Here is a 17804-nt window from a genome sequence, read left to right as displayed (position 1 = left end):
GACATTGTTTTCAGTTTAATAACGTTTGTTTCATGTGATTTGTTTAGATTAAATAATCACTGAAGATAGGCAATGATTGAATTTGATTAAATATTCTATATTCTTTATTTTGGACTTATTATTATTATAATTATTATAATTATTATAATTATAATTATTATTATTAGCAGTAGTAGTAGTAGTAGTAGTAGTAGTAGTATAAGTATTAGTATCAGTATTAGTAGTAGTAGAAATAGTATTAGAAATATATTTCCCTCTTCTATGCTTAGTTTTATCAATGAGAAAATATTTGTAACAATATATATAGTAATTCTTACACCAACTATATTATTATTATTATTATTATTATTATTATTATTATTAATAATATTATGTCTCAGATAAAAAAACACACACTCCCAGCATTCCATTAAAAACAAAACCTATCCACGCGTTTCTATTCTCATCGTTTTATTTTTTAACCAACGTTTCCTTCGTATTTTAAGTCTGCAGTAATTACAATATAATTCAGCGTAATGAACAACTTCTAACTGCATTCTTACAACGCAGAAATATGGTCCCAGCTGTGGGAGTTAATGGGATTCTACAGGCAGCGATGTGCTGAATGACTGAGTGCAATATATCCCCTCTCTCCATGCATTTGCATGGCGCACTGATCCATCTTCATGTCAGCTCGGAGGTTACTCAGGGTTCACGCGCTAGCTTGTTTCTCTCCTCCACACTCAATAAATAAATCTCTGCAGCTTTCTGTTTACCGCCTGAATATAAATTTGTTTGCAGTCGATCGAAGACCTGTGCGGAGGTATTAGAAATTGTATTTCTGTAATGGCTTTCAGCATGAGGGAGGGGAGGAGGGGGGGGAGGAAGAAGAGGAAGAGGAGGAAGAAGAAGAGGGGGGGAAAAAAACAGGTGTGAGCAATCTTTGCTTTCTTCTATGCAAACAAATTAAAAAAGATAAAAGATGAAGCAGCCTGAGACTATTATAGCTCTCGGACGCATTCAAATCACATTTAAAACCAAGTAACCTTTTTATCTTGTAGGACATGAACAGTATTATCCCTGTTTGTTCCTGGAAGTGCCATATGTTTGATTAGCATATCATAGGTGTTGTTCCACATCACTGCCCAGCACCTTTGTGCAACAGAAGTTATATGATCACATTTAGCACGAGAACAACAAAAGCAAATGATATTTAGCCGAGGCTCCTCTCCTCTGGACAGCTTGTTTCCCTTAAACCACAAATTTAGCCTGATATGGTTTCAGAAACAAGAACTAGCACAAATCTCACAATTTAGGTGAAATGGATGCTATAAATACAAATCTGAATTTTACTTCCCCGAAACCACAGACCAGATATTTGCCCCCAAAACCCAAAAGCTTTCCCCCCTTTAAAAGCCTTTGCCACCACGATCACTATTGTGTCTATTGTGTTGACTGGAGGTGAGGTAAACATGGCAGCACTTGGGTGGCTGCATGTGTCAGGAGGCAGGAGGAGGAGGGAGATGATATTGACTGATGCTAATTTGTTTTTGCGCCCATGCCCTGATGTGTGTCAATAGGAAGCCGAGGCCCTGGGATCAGCTCGGCCGCGCTCGGATTACCTCCACTACCCTCGCCCCTGCTGCTGACACGATGCTACTGAGGCCGCTGTTGACACCAGACCCTCGTCCAGCCCCTCCAACACTGTCAAGCCTCATTATATGTCAGCTCTTGACCCTCACAAGACTGGGAATTAACCAGCGCTGACAGACGATTGTCACCACCACCCTGAGAGGTCACCGTCCTTTAATGCAGTTGCAAGAGGGGGGGGGGGGGGGGAGAGGGAACAGCCATCTCTGCCACGTTTATGGTGCTCAGGCTCATCAATGAGGCATCATCATAGCTGCAATATGGCTGAGGGACAAATAGAAATAAAGCAGGAGGGAGAGAAGAGAGAAATCGAGAGAGAGGGTCAGTGCAGGGCTGAAGAAGAAGCAGAAACAGATATTCAAGTGTGGCACATTGACCGGTTGAAAGATGGCTATCTATATGATTGATAGAGCATGTCCCGGTTTTTCAAATATTGACATTTTTGAAGAATAGTGATGTCAGGAGAAAGATCTAGCTTAGTGTATACCCGGCCCACACACAATCCAGGGAATACAACACAACAACAAAAAATCCATGCACTCACAGCGGGAAAGTCTAATAATTGTCCTTGCTTTATTGTTGAATGGTATGAAATCTGTCACAGTACATGATCCATAATAATAAATCCAATGCAACTACCGTGCAAATGGCCTGGGACATTACAGACGGCTGCCTTCTGCATGGGCTCAGCACTGTGACAATGAAGCAATACCTTGCTAATATGAGGACTTTTCAACAATAGCCTGTAGTATGTACTGCAGCGCTTCACGGCTCCAGTGAGCCAAGAGGCTTCGAGTCGGCAGAATCCCAAACATCATGACAACAAGCCATCAGTCATCTTCCCCCCGAGCTGCTGTGCACACTTGTGTGTTTCCGGAGTTCTTACTGTGGGAAATGAGCAGGGTTAAACATGAAACAGGAGGAAATGTTCATCACTGCAGCACACTCTGTAATATTCTCCCTCGTACACCATTGTTTCGCTGCAGGGAAAAAGAGGGGAGGGTTTTTATTCTAGTGGGTTTTTTTTATTTTCTTCGGCTTGAGCATCCCCTGCTTGTTCACAGTGCAGAGCAGTAATCTACTGAGCATGCTAATCATGGTTGGTAGCAAAAATGCTGATAGAAAATTGAATCCATATTAATAAGGCACAAGTTCTCCTTTGAGGTTTAAGATTATTACAGCAGATAATAAAGGGAAAATGTCAACAATGGAAATGTTTGAATGTTATGATTCAAGAAATCTTTGGATATTTACAATACATAGTTTTATTATCATGTTTATTTAGTTAAAATTCTCTTATTTCTCACTGTCTGCAGTAAACAGTAATTATAGACACATAAACACACACACATATATATATATATATATATATATATATATATATATATATATATATATATATATAAACACACACACACGCGCACCCACACACACACATTCTGAGTTAGCTTGCCCTGTATTTATTTATAGGTTGAGTGAAATATTCAGATCCATGATTTTTACAGTCACATTATTCAATCAAATGGAAATATGCTTGTTGCTCTGTACATTGTGTATTTAAATCTTCTCCTCCTTATGATAGAGTCACCTGCCTCTGAAGGTTGTGTTGTACAACATTACTTTGTAATGATGAATACAAGCAGAAAAACGACACTGGGTTTGCACTGGTAACAAAAAGGAGACAAAATGTGGAAATTACCATTATGGTTACTCAACCAAAAGATGAAATTCTGCATGAACTATGCTTTGCAGTCTGCGAATGCACAAATATACACTCAGTTACCAGTTTATTAGGTACAACTAGATAAAACTAAAGCAGTGTAATACACTTGTTTATATGTATGTTTGTTTAACAGTACGTATAAATCCTTATGAAGCTTGTGTGAATTAAGCTTTTCAGTAAAAGTGTTGATTCAACTCAACTGAAGTTTGTGTTTCTGAACCTTAATCCACCCTCTTCACTAGAAATGGGATGAACAACAAATCAACAGACAACCCATATTTAACATTATAAATGATATACTGCAGATATATTGTGTACCTAATAAACTGGTAACCACACACACGTGACCATTACTCCACACTGTAACAAATTGCTGTAGTTTCTACAGTAAAATTTTACAGTAACTTCTTGTTCTGTCGTTTTACGATGTTTACCTGTATATCGCAATGCATCATGGGACAAATATAATTACAGTAGCTAACAGCATTTTTCCACAGTAACACATTGTAAAATTACAGGCAAGTTGTATTCTGACTGTAGATGGTGCATGTTACAGTTAAATACTGTTGATATCGATTGCGTTGCACGAGGCGGTTTGAAAGAGGACTTTGCCATGAGAGCACGGGAGCAGAGGAGCAGAGGAGCAGAGGAGCAACAGCCGTGTCCAGCCACTACGTAATACGTAAGTTGAATGTTAATTCCCTACAAAATTAATATGGGCTTCAACTTTGTTGGGATGTCATTGTAATAACATTGTTGAGATCTTAATTAAACCAATGCTATTGTTTGCAGTTACTAAAGTGACAACTTACTAAAGTGAATGACTTAAAGTGAATCAATGGCATTTGAAATTGAAAAGCTAGTATGCAACCCTACCAGGATGCTTTGTTATGAGAGGAGCAGTTAAGCTCAGTAACATCGCGCTAAAACTAGCATGCTAACGCTAGCGCGCTAAAGCTAGCATGCTAGCGCGCTAGCTGGGTGAAATGGGATTGGGCCTAAATTGAAACTGCAGTTTCCCATTATTGTAGCTAAATCGTGTTTTGAACATAGAGACATTTGGCATTCATCTTGTCTACTTTATTGTGGGGGGCAGTTGGCTGTGGAACTTGCTGATTTGGGTATTCACAGTCTAACAGAGGTAGTCCAGGGCTCAAACTACATGTGTGTTAAGCAAGAAGCTCTCCTTGATTATTGTCCATTAATGTGTACAAGCTGAATGGCACATCAGTGATTATATTTCACCACTCCCTCCCAGATATATACTGACATGTCAGTACTGGGGGAGGACATCAGACAAGCTGTGTTGGTGGTATTACCCAGCCTACCAGAGGACAAACTACAGTCCCAAGCATTGGAGTGGCATCCAGATCTGACCTGCAGTTCATCAAAGAGGAGGATCTCCCTGCCAACATCACACCTATCCAGTGTCGTGGCTTCTCAGCGCTTGGCAAACCGAAGGTATGTCTTAGATTAATGTTTATAAAGCACTTAAAACAGAAAAGCTCATTTCATAAAATTAAAAGCTGTATATTGTGATCCACTATGCATGTTAATTTGCTAATTTATGTAGGCTAATGAATGCACAACAAATTATTTTACTGAAGGTTTTGGTTTTCATTTTTTGTAGTAGGAATGACCTGCTGTTTTTTCCCGCAGATCACTGATCATCTGTGAGCCAAATCGGCTGATACACTGCAATACCGTTTTTTTGTTTTGTTCTAGCAGGTATAACTTCAGGAAATCAGGAAATCTCCAACCAGAAGACCTGCTGCCTGAGGTTATGTTGATGCAACTATATCACTGCTGGTCAGCTCATGCAATCTTGTGAAGTTTTGCTTTTCATATTAAATGGGCAAATGATTATCTTGTCTTGAACAACCTGATGGATTCGGCTCCCTCTTTTAAAAGGAGCTGCCGCGCCGATTTTTCATGAAGTTTCTTTTCGTGTGATTTTGTGATTTCAGATGTTTCGTTGGAATCAATCCAACCAAAGGCACCAAGACGGCAAAGCTGGTCTGCCAAAGAGGTGGGAAGGTGCGTGAAAACAAGAACAACTCTGTCAGTCCTCACGTCTCTTCTCTCCTCTCCTCAAGAGATTAATGGACTTTGAATGGCTTTGAGTGTAAGTCAAACATAAAGAATGAGGACTGTTCTCCTCCTCACTATGTGACTGGACATTGTTCTTCTCTTAACATTTTATTAGTATTTACATCTTTTGCTGATATATTAAGATTTCCAAACACACTGAAAAAAGGTCATCTTTTTTAGCTAGTTAGCTAAAAGTTAAATTATACCAAAAATTATGTGACCTTCTTCTTAATACATTTCTACCTCAGGTCCTGGTTTCAGATTGGGCCTTTAAGCCGAGTATGTTGTCAGTTTTAATAATGTTTGACTATGTTGAAACTCTGGTCAATGTGAATTCCACTGGGTGGCCGGTGTCCAAAGATGTATAATTTACATTTAAGAGCTTTTCTGAAAAAAAGGACACCATGTTCTTAAAACGTGAAACTGTATTGAGTGTCAATAAAAGTTTTATTTTGTTGCAGCTCTGGCTCCGTTTTTATTTAACAGGTGAAAAGACTTTAGTGCAATGTAGATGAATTTTGGATAAACAGTATGCCTGGTCTCATTCAAAATACCTCACAGTATGCATAATTTGCAAAACTGCTAATGTAAAAAAAATAAAAAATAACTAAAACAATTGTACAACATCATATTGTATTGTGAAGTATTAACAGCTATTTATTGGCAACTTTAGTTGCCAGGTAACTTCTGTAATCTGAATAGAATACAAGGTAATGTTGTAAACTAGATTACAGGTAATTGTGGTTTTCTGTAAAAAAAACAAACAAGAAATTGCTGTAATTTATATACAACAAAAAACTGTAAAACGTATCCTGTAATATACTGTAATTCTTTTTACAGTAATTTTACAGTACTTTATTGGCAACTTTTTTGCCAGGTATTTACTGTTAATTCTACAGTCAATTCTTTACAGTGCACGCAGCTTTTCAAAGCACAAAGAAAGTGTGCATTGATCAGATTCAGTGTGATGAAGCCATTCGCAGGTAAATAATTCTTGAGTGATCGATAATGGTCAACATGTGACATTTAGCAGGGTTCCTGTGTCTGTGATTACAGGTTCATTCATTTCTCCATGTTGCTCACTCTTCACAGGGAGAAGTGAGCTCCAGCCGGAGGACTTCACCTCGACGTGCACGGAGCTGCTCACCACAGCCCAGACACTTTCATCACCAACTTACCTTTTTATTGTCACCGATCATCCTTAACTGGGAAGCATTTAAAACGTCATTGATCTTGATAATGCCGTGCCGTAATGTGACAGTAACAGTTGTATGAGATTCAAGAAGTCAAATTTCCAAGATTGATGAGTCGTAGCAGTTGAGTTATAATCCATCTACCTGAGTGATGCTCAGCCTCTGTTCCACGTGAAGGAGCAGACAAATAAATAAAACCCATAAAGGTGACACAGGAAATTGATACTTAACAATCATCTTGAGCAACAAGCACCCAGAGAGAGTGGTGGGCAGCAGTTACTACTGTGGAGGGAAAAGACTCAGAAGGTTAATAGGTCATAAAAAGAACAAAAGCTCCTAAAGGCCGGTGCATTAAAGTTTAGGGTTTTACTCAACAATGGACCAGAGTGTTGCATGTAACCGTCACTGAAGGATTTTACTTCTATTACTCAAACCATTCAATTCTCAGACACAATGTTTCAGCAGGAAAATTAGCCTCAAGTTGATCCTAATCGTTATTATTATGTTCGTCCCATTTATTTTCTCAGAGAAGCATTTTGCAACCAAATGAACAGGTGATATCAACGCCCCCCAAATATCTGAAGCATTTAAAATAACATTTTTTATTTAGTTTTGTGGTTCAGCACATAGCAACAGCAGATTCTGTCATTTCTATCATATTTCAGGTTCTTCCGTAACTCTTGGAAAATCCAGAGCAGAGCTTCAGTCTGTCAAAGCTTCAGAGCACTAAAGTTTGGTTGCACTTCTTCATTGTGGTGCATGAGGTTTATTTTTCAGTTTTCCTGTTACATTGTCCATTGTCACAAATTGTAAATTGTCTTTTACATCACCATGTACTAAAAATACAAAACATTACCACAATCTTTTTTTGTATTTTTTAAACAAAACATCCAATTTTTCCATGTGGTCAGAAAAATGTACAAGTATGAATGATCATTAATACAAAAACATAAATTCTGCAGAGTTTGCTTTAAGTGAAGATTCAAGCTTTTAACCCTTTTAAGATGACTTAATTTATTGTATTACCGGATTGCTTTTTGTTCATATGTACATAATTGTAATCTGTCAAAAGTGTCTTATTTAATTCTATATCGTTGTATTTCTCTACCATGTTCTGATAGAATAAAAAAAAAACATGACCCAAACAATGTGAAAACGCAAGTTGTTTTAATGACAAGTTCAAACTGTGATCTGTGTTCATAAGTGAACTTCTGCATAGAGATATCTATATAAACACCATGTTTCAATCTGACACTATTGATTGCGTTTTAAGGTCATGTTGAAAAAGGTTTGTTGTATTTAATTGTCTATTTCACATAATTGTTACTTTCCTGCGGTTGATTTCTCGACTTGTCTTGTGCAACACATGATCTTGTGTAAATAAAGAAATGACAGAGACGTTTATGTGAATCTGCAGAGTTTTTATTGCAGTTCATGAAAGTTGTGGAGAGCATTAGTCATTTGCACTCATTTGTGGTATAAACAAGTGTGGTTTGTGGTGTAAGATACAAAAACAAAACCACTGGCTGAAAATCAAAACCAAACAGAAAACACAGAAACACTCTGTGGGAGCGCTGATGGTCTTGAGGCCTCAAACTTCTCCAACCACCAAGCAGTCAAACAGTCCAAAAAAAGAGCCGGGGCTGGGACATAGACATTCATTATCATTATTACCCTTCATTTCCTCCGATGGTGATCCCCATAAAATGAAAAGGAATAACACAACATAACATGAGACTCCAGCAGACACCAGCAGATTACTGAGATGGTAATATGAAGAGCTTCGGGCTTCACATTTGTTGAACGCAGGGGCAAATGTTTTGGGAGTCGCTTAAAGCTGCGCGTCTCTGTTAAAGCACACAGCAGTTTTGTTTTCACGGCAGCTTAAGAAACGTCCCGATGCATGGAACATTATTCAAATCCAACCTCAAAACTCAGCTCCACAACAGCTGCAAATGGGACAGTGGAGCATCCGTCACTGTAAAGGACAAAAACGCTAAAATTTTTGAAATTAATGATGGACCGTAACCAAAGCTGGTTTCATGGCACCACGGCTGGCGTCATTCATCACTTCAAAGATCCACTTAATGCATCGCTCAGGTCTGATCAAAGCCCGGAATATAAAAAGAAAGATGTGAGGATTTGGGGGCTTTGCAGATCTTACCCTCTAAAGAACAGTAAAACGGAAATGATGACTTTAGTTGCCAACTGGAAGCAACACACTGTGAGAACAAATGGCAAACTTAGTGTTGGAATGGAAGTAGACTGTTTCCCTTGCAGTGGGGCCCTTAGAGGAGGAGGAGGAGGAAGGCGGGGGGGGGGGGGCTTTCCTTGACCCCTGGGGACCCTCCTTGACCCCGTCCACAGAATTACTGCACGATAGTGTGTGGATCCTCTCGGCTTTTGGTGTCTGGAGGGAGAATGTGTTGAGGAACCAGAGGTAAAGGTCCTATTGAGCCTCTGCACCATTAACACCATAAATCACCCGACGTATGCAAGAATCTCAGGAATCCAGCACTGTCTGGTCCGTCTTCCTCACAGTCCCCTCTCTCCCTCTCTCTCTGTGTCTCTGAGCAAACATATCAGTAGGAGAAAACTTCTCCTCACTTCGGCTCTTTCTGTCCCTCTCTCTTGCCCTTTATTGCGTTTCTCTTAAATAACCTGGCTGTCACCACCTCTGTGATACAGATGTGGCGAGGACCTCACTTTATTTTATTTAACATTTCCACAGAGTTATGGCGGCTATATCGCTCCCCTGACACTTTCCGAGACCTGCCGCAAATGGTGTCAAATATTTACCAAAGGACAGCTGATCCAGGGTCTGATTAGGTCATGAATTAGGAGCAGAAAATCGTTCTATCCAGGGGGGATCCGCTTCCTCCTGCACCTCCCTCGTTTCAGGGCTGTCAGTGGTCCTCTGTGACAACTCATTTACAGTAAGGCCACTGATATAAAACTGTCAGCATGTCCCAAACTTTGCTGAGAATATTGATACTGTGGCAGCGAGAGGGTTTGCTACCTCATCATGAAAGCGGCTGTCTGTGTTTGATGTGTAAAACTGTCGAGGCCCAAGAGAACCTGTGACCCACTTCTGTCAAATAAACGCATGAATCCCCGAGTGGGTAATTTAGCTCGGCGAGTTGGAAATGTTGAATTCAAAATAGGGAAACAGGAAAATAACATTTCCGTGACACGGTTCACAACTCAAGAATCCTGGTGTCACAAAGACACAGTCATTCACACAGAGTCTCCTCATTGTTCTTTAAGATAATATGTTGTCATAAGTAAGTGAAGCTCACTGGTCTGTTGTAGCCTATAGGCTGCGGGAAGGGCTTTTAACCTACACAACTAACATGCCCCCTGAGAGCGAGGCCAGCCCCGACTTGCAGCACTACAATTTGGCTATTGAAAAGGCAGGGGCTGGGGAGGAGGAGGAGGCAGGAGATCTTGTCATGGTGCCCAGTGGGTTCAGAGCTTGTGGTTGGAGTGCTGGAAAGACTGCCTTGTCTCTGTGATTAATGGTGGGGAACTCGGAGGCAGGAGCGAGGGAGAGGCTTATGTGGCAAGACTGTGCAACATGAATGCACAATACTACAGAGTTTTCAATGAATCTAAAGCATGCCGTCATTTAATTACACAATCTTTCTCTTTTCTTTTTTTTTTTCTCCGTTCGGGACCTAATCCAAGAATTTCTTAATCATGAAATAGTGCAGTAGAAAAAACATGTTTTAATTAGCGACGAACAGCGTAAACAGTACAGTTTTCCCAAATGCATTTATTTAGCATGTACAGTATGTGACATCTCAATTAATCAAGAACAGTATCAAAGACTTGCCACATCCTTTAATGGCTTTAACAAAAATATAACATCATTCAATGTGAACATTACTCTGTTCATTTCACAGTTTTAAACATTTTTACACAAATACTATTTGCAGTATAAATAATAAACAAGAGGCCTAATGTGGCACTAAAAAATATATGACACACACTTAACTGTTATCTGCAAACACAGGGAAGTAAAAAGATCACTCATAGTACAAGCTGCACGTGCAAAACAATACAAATGTAAGATCCAGAAAATTACCACCAAAACATATAATTATTGACTGGTTAAATGTCTTGTGCATGCAGTGAACATGCAAAAGGAGCAGCAAGTTTGAGGACCTGCAGTCGTCTGTCACGGTGCCCGAGAAGCACGAATAGTATCACTGCAGCTCTCCTTTAATTAGGACATGTTCGTCGAGTTTAATTAAAAAGCTTCATGACTGGGTGTGTTGAAGGGATTTCAGCCCGGCAACGCTAATCACACGTCCTCCAGTCTTTCATAACTAAGTGAAAGTGGACGTATCATTGAGATTTTGATGAGCACAGGAGGGACGGCCATTATGGGGCCCTAGGGCCAGTTTGAAATGCCAGCATGGTGAAGGCTATCTACGCCCGTACAGGGGGGCGGTGGACCATTTGCAACAGATGGAAATATACAACTCAGATGGGGAAGGTCTGCCGGGTGAACACACTGACCCCTGCTACCATCACTGTGAGAGCCAATGAGGGAGGAGGACACAGGAGCATAATCCATGTAGTGCAGGTCTGAGGAGGAGGAAGTTCTGACAGCACATGAACCAGGGAACCTCGGCTGATCTGCACACGAGCTGGTGCTGGAGGTGAGGTGGCAGGGAGACTGCTGGGACGCACCCGACACCTTTCCGTGCTTGTGCTCCTTCTTGTACTTCATCCTGCGGTTCTGAAACCAGATCTTGACTTGGCGATCGGTGAGCTGCAGCCCGGCGGCCATCTCCAGCCTCCGGGACTGACGCAGGTAAGGGCTGAAGTGGAACTCCTTCTCCAGCTCCACCAGCTGGCTGTTGGTGAAGGCCGTCCTCTCCCTCCTCCGGCCAGGCCTGCCTCTGTGCGCTGGACCAGGAGCCACACCGCCGCCGACTACTGCTGGAGGAAGCACACAGAGAAAAGAGGGCGATAAATGCAGCTGCCACATATCTGACAAGTCTGACCTGAGAAACATAACCCCCACACGTGGAGGACTTCAAGTGCCAATAAGGCCCAACGTTAATCCTCAACCAATCAACCTGAGACCACAAGGCCCTCAGCTCTTCCTGTGTATTCACTCATGCTTGAGACACTCTACAAGACTGGCTGTCTACTGTGTCATGTGTTCAGGGAAAGTTACCACCCGAAGAAACAGTCTGGGGGAAACATCTGACGCCACTACGGCTGCCTGACAGGCCACATTAATCACAGCTACACACGGAAGCAGGCCTGTCAAATCCCCATCTCAGTCACTTAAAAGGTACCTTGGGACTATACCACTGAAAATAACCACCATTAGAGATTCCATTTGACATGTATATCAGCGATAGCAGGGGCCTGTTAATAACAATATAACATACAGGGGTTAATGGATACTTAATAAGGCCTGGAGTGACCTCAGAGAGTAAACTGCACTGCTGAACAATCCTCCACCAGACTGAGAGGCTGCAGCTTCCCTGTTACAGGCTCGTGTGCAAGCATCACTGTGAAAACTAAGAAGAATGATTAGTGAATATTGAAAAAACGATTTGTGTTTTATATATTCAAAAATGATTCTGCAACTGTCTTTATTTCTTGCTGTAGGTTTAATTAGACGCCGTGCGATTTCCCCCTTAGAATAAACGTATTTGGACAGATTCTACATTTGATTTGACTTATTATTTTATGACTTGTGGGGGGGGAAAAGTGATGTTTGCTGATTCAGATATAATAATTCATAATAAAAGCCTGTTCGTGATGTTTTTGTGCAGCTCACTGACTGAAGCCTTTCTGTTTCCACTTTGCCTGCAGGAGTGGAAAAACAAACAGCTGAGAGCACGACACACACATTTGTTTAGCTGTGCTGCAACATTAACGCTCATTCATACACTGGACTATTTTAATCTGAAAGGAGAGAGAGAGCCTTCACATGAACGTGCATTAAAAATGATGCAGGTGACACAGTAAACATATTACCGGTCTGTTGGTGAATGTTGTTATTCAGTATGAAATGGTTCAGTGTGGTCACGTAACAAAACGTTCCTTGATGAAGGTCAGATATGGTTTGAGTTAGAACGGTTTTATGGCTTTACCCCACCTGTCAACAATATTCTCACTCAGTTCAAAAAGTGAGAGATACTCAGTAATAAATTAGGGCAGAGTTACCAGATTGATCAGAGTCAGTTGTCCGTGGATTCATCCAGGGAAAAATTACTCCGGAGCGGCAGATGGTGAGTAGAGTGCAGCTCCTGCTCTTGATGTCCAGCTTGCCCTTGGCATGGCAGTGAACCGGGCGCTCCAGTGGGCTCTGAAACTGTTCATCTGGGCTCAACCTGGAACTGACATGAGCAGAGGAGGTCATGTTTTGCTGATTAAGTTCTGCGTCTTGGCCTCCGCCGCCTCCTCCATTGTACTCTGGCACTGGCACTTGTCCAGAGCTCATAGCAAAACTGTTGCCATGCAGCTGCAGTGGGAGGGCGGTGGGCTGTTGGGGGTCCATGGAGCCAGCTCATCAAACTGTCTCAAATAAAACCAGGAATCCCTCAGCAGTAGTAAAAGACAAGGGGGGGCTCTCTCTGTCTAATATCCCATCACAATTAACCTGACTGTGTAAATCCATGCAGCGAAGAACTTGGAGTAACCATGTGGAATATTTGAATAATATTTACCAGAAGGGTGCTGTGGTCACGTGTGGCCGCCTCCTCCAATGACAGGGCTCTGGAGTTGCAAAGTAATCCGCCTGCAATTTGGGGCGAACGAAGAAGAAGAAGAAGAAGAAGAAGAAGAAGAAGCTTCAGACAACATCTCCAAGAGCTGCCCGCGTTTCTGCACCTGTAGGGATAGAGGAGGGAAATAAAAATCACACAACGGAATATGAATGAACAGATTCCAACAACTGTTTAGAGAAAGGAGAAAGAAAGAAGAGGTGTTTATGGTGCGGAGAGAGAAAAGGGGGGAGATGGCAGGGAGGAGGAGGAGCAGGGGGAGACAGAGAGAGATTACATGTGTGGTGAGGAACGTCTCGCTGTTGATTTTCTTGTAATATTGTAAATCTTTTGACAGGACGCGTTTATTAGACGGAGCCGCCGCCTGCAGCTGCACATCCACTCAGTCCTCTGTTTTTTATATTCAAGAGCAACGCGACGAGCTCGAGCCGCAGATTGCTGCTGCTGCTGCTGCTGCTGCGTCTCATCCACTCTGGATAATTATATCGACCACATGCAATTATTTTTACTGAAGCTTTCCAGGTGTGCAATGCAGACAAAATAATCGAATGAATTGCGTTCATGCGTATTTACGCGCAATTTGAATATAATTATCAATAGTTGATGTTGTGATAATACTGCAGCTGTAGCGTTTCTTTTCATATTCTCCTCCAAGGTGGATTTCTGCCTGTAAAATAATCAATTCCGATTATTTTTTAAGAACTTTATTCGCAAACAAATTTAGCAACTCATTATAAATCGCCGGGATTTTGCTACAAATACGAGCAGATGCTCATAACTGTCGGAGTGGAAGTGTGCAGCTTTAATAGGACTCGCTGGGAGTGGTCAAACAAAGGCTTGACAGTCATTGCCACACAAAGACAAAGGAGGAAATCATTAGAGAATTTGTCTTTTCTATAGGACGATTCGACGCGTTTGCATTAATCAGGCATCACGGTACAGTATCAAGTGTCCCCGAGTGTGTGGATGTGAGAGGCAACAGTCAAACACTGCACATGTTCTGATGGTAAACATCCCGCCTGCTGCTCGGCTGCATGGACAAAGAGGAGGAGGAGGAGATGCAGAGCAGAGCTGCTCCTTGTGCGTCTGTTTGCATTTACAACGTGCACCACTGGAGCTGCGAAATAAAGCAATGAGGCTGCAAAGTATTTAAATAAAACGTAAATTCTGCAACTTAATTAAAAACCTCTATAATAAATATTTTAGGGGGAATAATTTGGGCTAAAATCTGAATCAAATGTGGCCCAGTTGAGTCACACTGAGGTGAAGAACTCATTAAAAGTAGTTGCTTAATTTAAAAAAATACACTAATGTATGCAAATTGGATACACAACTAGAACGATGAAGTGATCACAACATTTTTTTTTTTTTATAAATAGCAGCCAAAAGCATCCTCGCCCATGAGAGAGGGGATGCGCAGGCTACGGTGTTAGCATATTCTGTTTCCTGTATCCATCATAGTTGAACCATGGCTTTAGATTTAAGTTCTTTCTCGTGTTTCACTACAACAAAGCTGTCGAGAAAAGCCTCTTTAAACGTCTCTCAGAGGTGATGGATTATGCACTCAGGGTTGCATAGCATGGAAGGAGAGGAGCCTTCCCCCTTACTACTGCTGCTGCTCCAACACTGAGCCTTTACCTGAACCTGCACACACATTGTCTTTCTATTTAATTCAATTTAAACAGGCTGCATAATTTTTTTTTTTTTGCAGTTCATTGATTTCAATACAGTTACAATTAGAGTCGGGCTTATTGGCAGCCACAATCAGGATAAAAGTGTCTTGATTTTCTTGTAATTATTATTGATTAAATTTTAATTTTAATCAGAGGCTGGGAAGGAGCTAATGACTGCAGCCAGTTTCCAGCCTGTCCATTAAAATAATAGCAAAGTGCCAAATATCTCCACAGTCTATATAGAGACAGAGTGAAATAGAACAGGAATTAAACCATAACGACGTCAGCTTGTGCACCCAAAAAAAAATCTATCAGCTCCTCTCCTTGTTATTATTGTGATTATTGATAGAAACAGGTGGATTGGGCAGCATGGATCCGGACGCCGCGCTGAAATGGGGGAAAGTAATTAAATTGGTTTTGTTTTCCTTACCTCACACCCTTGAACACACTCTCTGAATTGGAGATAGGATCTATGATATACTGGCTCAGCAAGACCATAATTTAGCTCCTCCGCGCCTCCACCACAATTCTCCGTGAACTCTGTTTGAACCGCCTCGGTGGCAATAAATCATTTTTCTCTCTCGCACAAAAGCGCGCCGGTCGCTCTGGGTGTCAACCCTTTTACAATTCCTCCTTACAACTTCTGCGCTCCCTCTCTCGCCCGCTGACACAAACAGCCGAGGAAACTGTCGATAAACTTTTTTATTTTTCATAGCAATAAGTTCGCGCCTGCAGAGAGCGAGAGAGGAGAGAGGAGGAGAGAGGAGGGGGGAGGGGGGGGAGGAGGGTCTCTGCAAATGCGCACAGGTCGAGAAATCTGGAGCGCGCGGCACGATCCTTAGTATATTTTTATTTTCTACAAATTATAAACTCCCTTTCACTAACGAAAAAAAAAAACACCAAAACATAATTGGTTTCCAGGGCTCAAACCAAAGCACGGATCAGTTAATGTATTTCCAAAGGGACAGAGCGCGGCAGATAAGGGGAGACTGAGAGAGGGAGCTGGGGAGAAGACGTTAATGGGCAGAGGATGCTGTCGGTTAAAACGGTGCATACAAATGGCGCTGTCTTGGCAGAGCAAGCGGAAGATTTATGGGCCCGGTGCCCTATATTGCTGTAAACAATGCAGAGTGAAATGAAAGGACTAGAGTTTGCAGACTGCACTTCATAAGTGAGGGAAAAGACACACATTGTCATTTTCCCCCAAACAGCACCTGACTTTTGCATAAGCATGTGCATTAATTTGGGCCTATAGCTGCTGCTGCTAGTATGTGTGTGTGTGTGTGTGTGTGTGTGTGTGTGTGTGTGTGTGTGCGCGTGTGTGTGTGCACCACTGTAAATCCTGTCTGTGGATGAAGTGCATGAAAGGTATTAATCCTGCAGCTCTGAGCCAATGAAGTTCCTCAAAGTCTAACATTTAGATATATACATTTTTATAATTTTTTTTTTTTTTCTATTCAGGAGAAATATAATTTTCAATATCCATAAACCTAAATTAAAAACAGTTACAAAAGAAAAATGTAGCTATTTCCTCGTGTAAAATCTATGGATGTGAAATAACATTGACAATTTAAACCCAATTTGCTTGTTCCTCAGTTATATGAATGAAAGTGCTCTTTTACTGATGTAAACAAACTTTTATGGCTGTAATTGTATTTAAGTCTTTTCCATCCATTTAGCAGGTTTAACTTCTATATTTTGAATTTTGGCAGTTTTTAAGTTTTGATTACAATCCGGAAATGAATCCAGCTTTTTTTAATTGTACGCAGCACTTTGAAGGACATGAACTAAAACCAAGCCCCGATGCTCAGAGGATAAAGATGAACTGTGCTATCATGCAACTGGTGGCTGCACAAATACATCAGAGGATCATTTTCAGGGGGAGCAAATCAAATGAAACGCGCGTTTTCACTTAACCTACACATAATTGTCGATCTATAGTCTCGGCGAGCCATATTCAGATCATTTTTGCTAATGAAAAGTGAATAACATAATCATAACTCAGTGCAGTGACTGGGCCCCCGGTGACACCTTGAACGGGAGGAAAATGACTGTAATTTCGAAGGTCCTCAACGATGCAGCAAATAGGCGAATGAAATATTCCTCACCGAGGCGTTATGATGACATAAAGTATTAACTGGCAAGTTTACCCAGGACACCATCATCCCCCCATGAGTGTGTGCGTGGGTGTGTGTGTGTGTGTGTGTGTGTGTGTGTGTGTGTGTGTGTGCGTGTGTGTGTGTGTGTGTGTGTGTGTGTGTGTGTGTGTGTGCGTGTGCGTGTGTGTGTGTGTGTGTGAGTGACGTGGGACATCAAGAGTGTGAATCCCCGAGATGATGCTGCGTGCGTGTCCCCCCCTTTTGCTTTTTAAATGTTTTCCAGCACTGACAGTAAATCATTTTAACGTGTCTGATGGAGTTTTAAAATCTAGTTTTATGTAAATGCGTTTGCCTCTCCCCCCTATAGACACACTCTCACACACACACATACACAAAAAGACACACACACACACGCACAGAGACACACAAAGAAAAGACATGGTGCATCTGCTCCCTCGAGTGAACGGATGGGAGAGAGATTTACGGATTTATGACACACCCACTGCTGGTCAATGCGAGAGAGTGTCTGTCCCTGGAAAATAGCAGCGTGACCCCTGTTTCAACTCTCAGCCTTTATGCAGCTGCCATGGCTGCCGTTTAAACACACTACACCATAACAATACACCGGGCCCGGGCCTTTC

At 41.5% G+C, this 17804-nt stretch overlaps 1 protein-coding gene across 1 annotated transcript in view; it reads right to left on the bottom strand.

Moving 5' to 3' along the window:
- Positions 1-10391: 10391 nt before the first annotated feature.
- The window catches only part of LOC117764592 (homeobox protein Hox-A4-like), a 34858-nt gene continuing 27445 nt past the window's right edge, over positions 10392-17804 (bottom strand). The window contains exons 3-5 of the mRNA XM_034590498.1: positions 13335-13497; positions 12832-13182; positions 10392-11586 (exon numbers count right to left, since the gene is read on the bottom strand). Coding sequence (XP_034446389.1) covers positions 11033-11586; positions 12832-13165 — 888 coding nt within the window. The 5' untranslated portion in view covers positions 13166-13182; positions 13335-13497 and the 3' untranslated portion in view covers positions 10392-11032. The remainder of the gene's footprint in view (positions 11587-12831; positions 13183-13334; positions 13498-17804) is intronic.

The sequence above is a fragment of the Hippoglossus hippoglossus genome, chromosome 7 (genome assembly GCF_009819705.1).
Source record: "Hippoglossus hippoglossus isolate fHipHip1 chromosome 7, fHipHip1.pri, whole genome shotgun sequence".
Lineage (NCBI taxonomy): Eukaryota > Metazoa > Chordata > Actinopteri > Pleuronectiformes > Pleuronectidae > Hippoglossus > Hippoglossus hippoglossus.
This window is presented reverse-complemented; position numbering and strand designations above follow the sequence as displayed.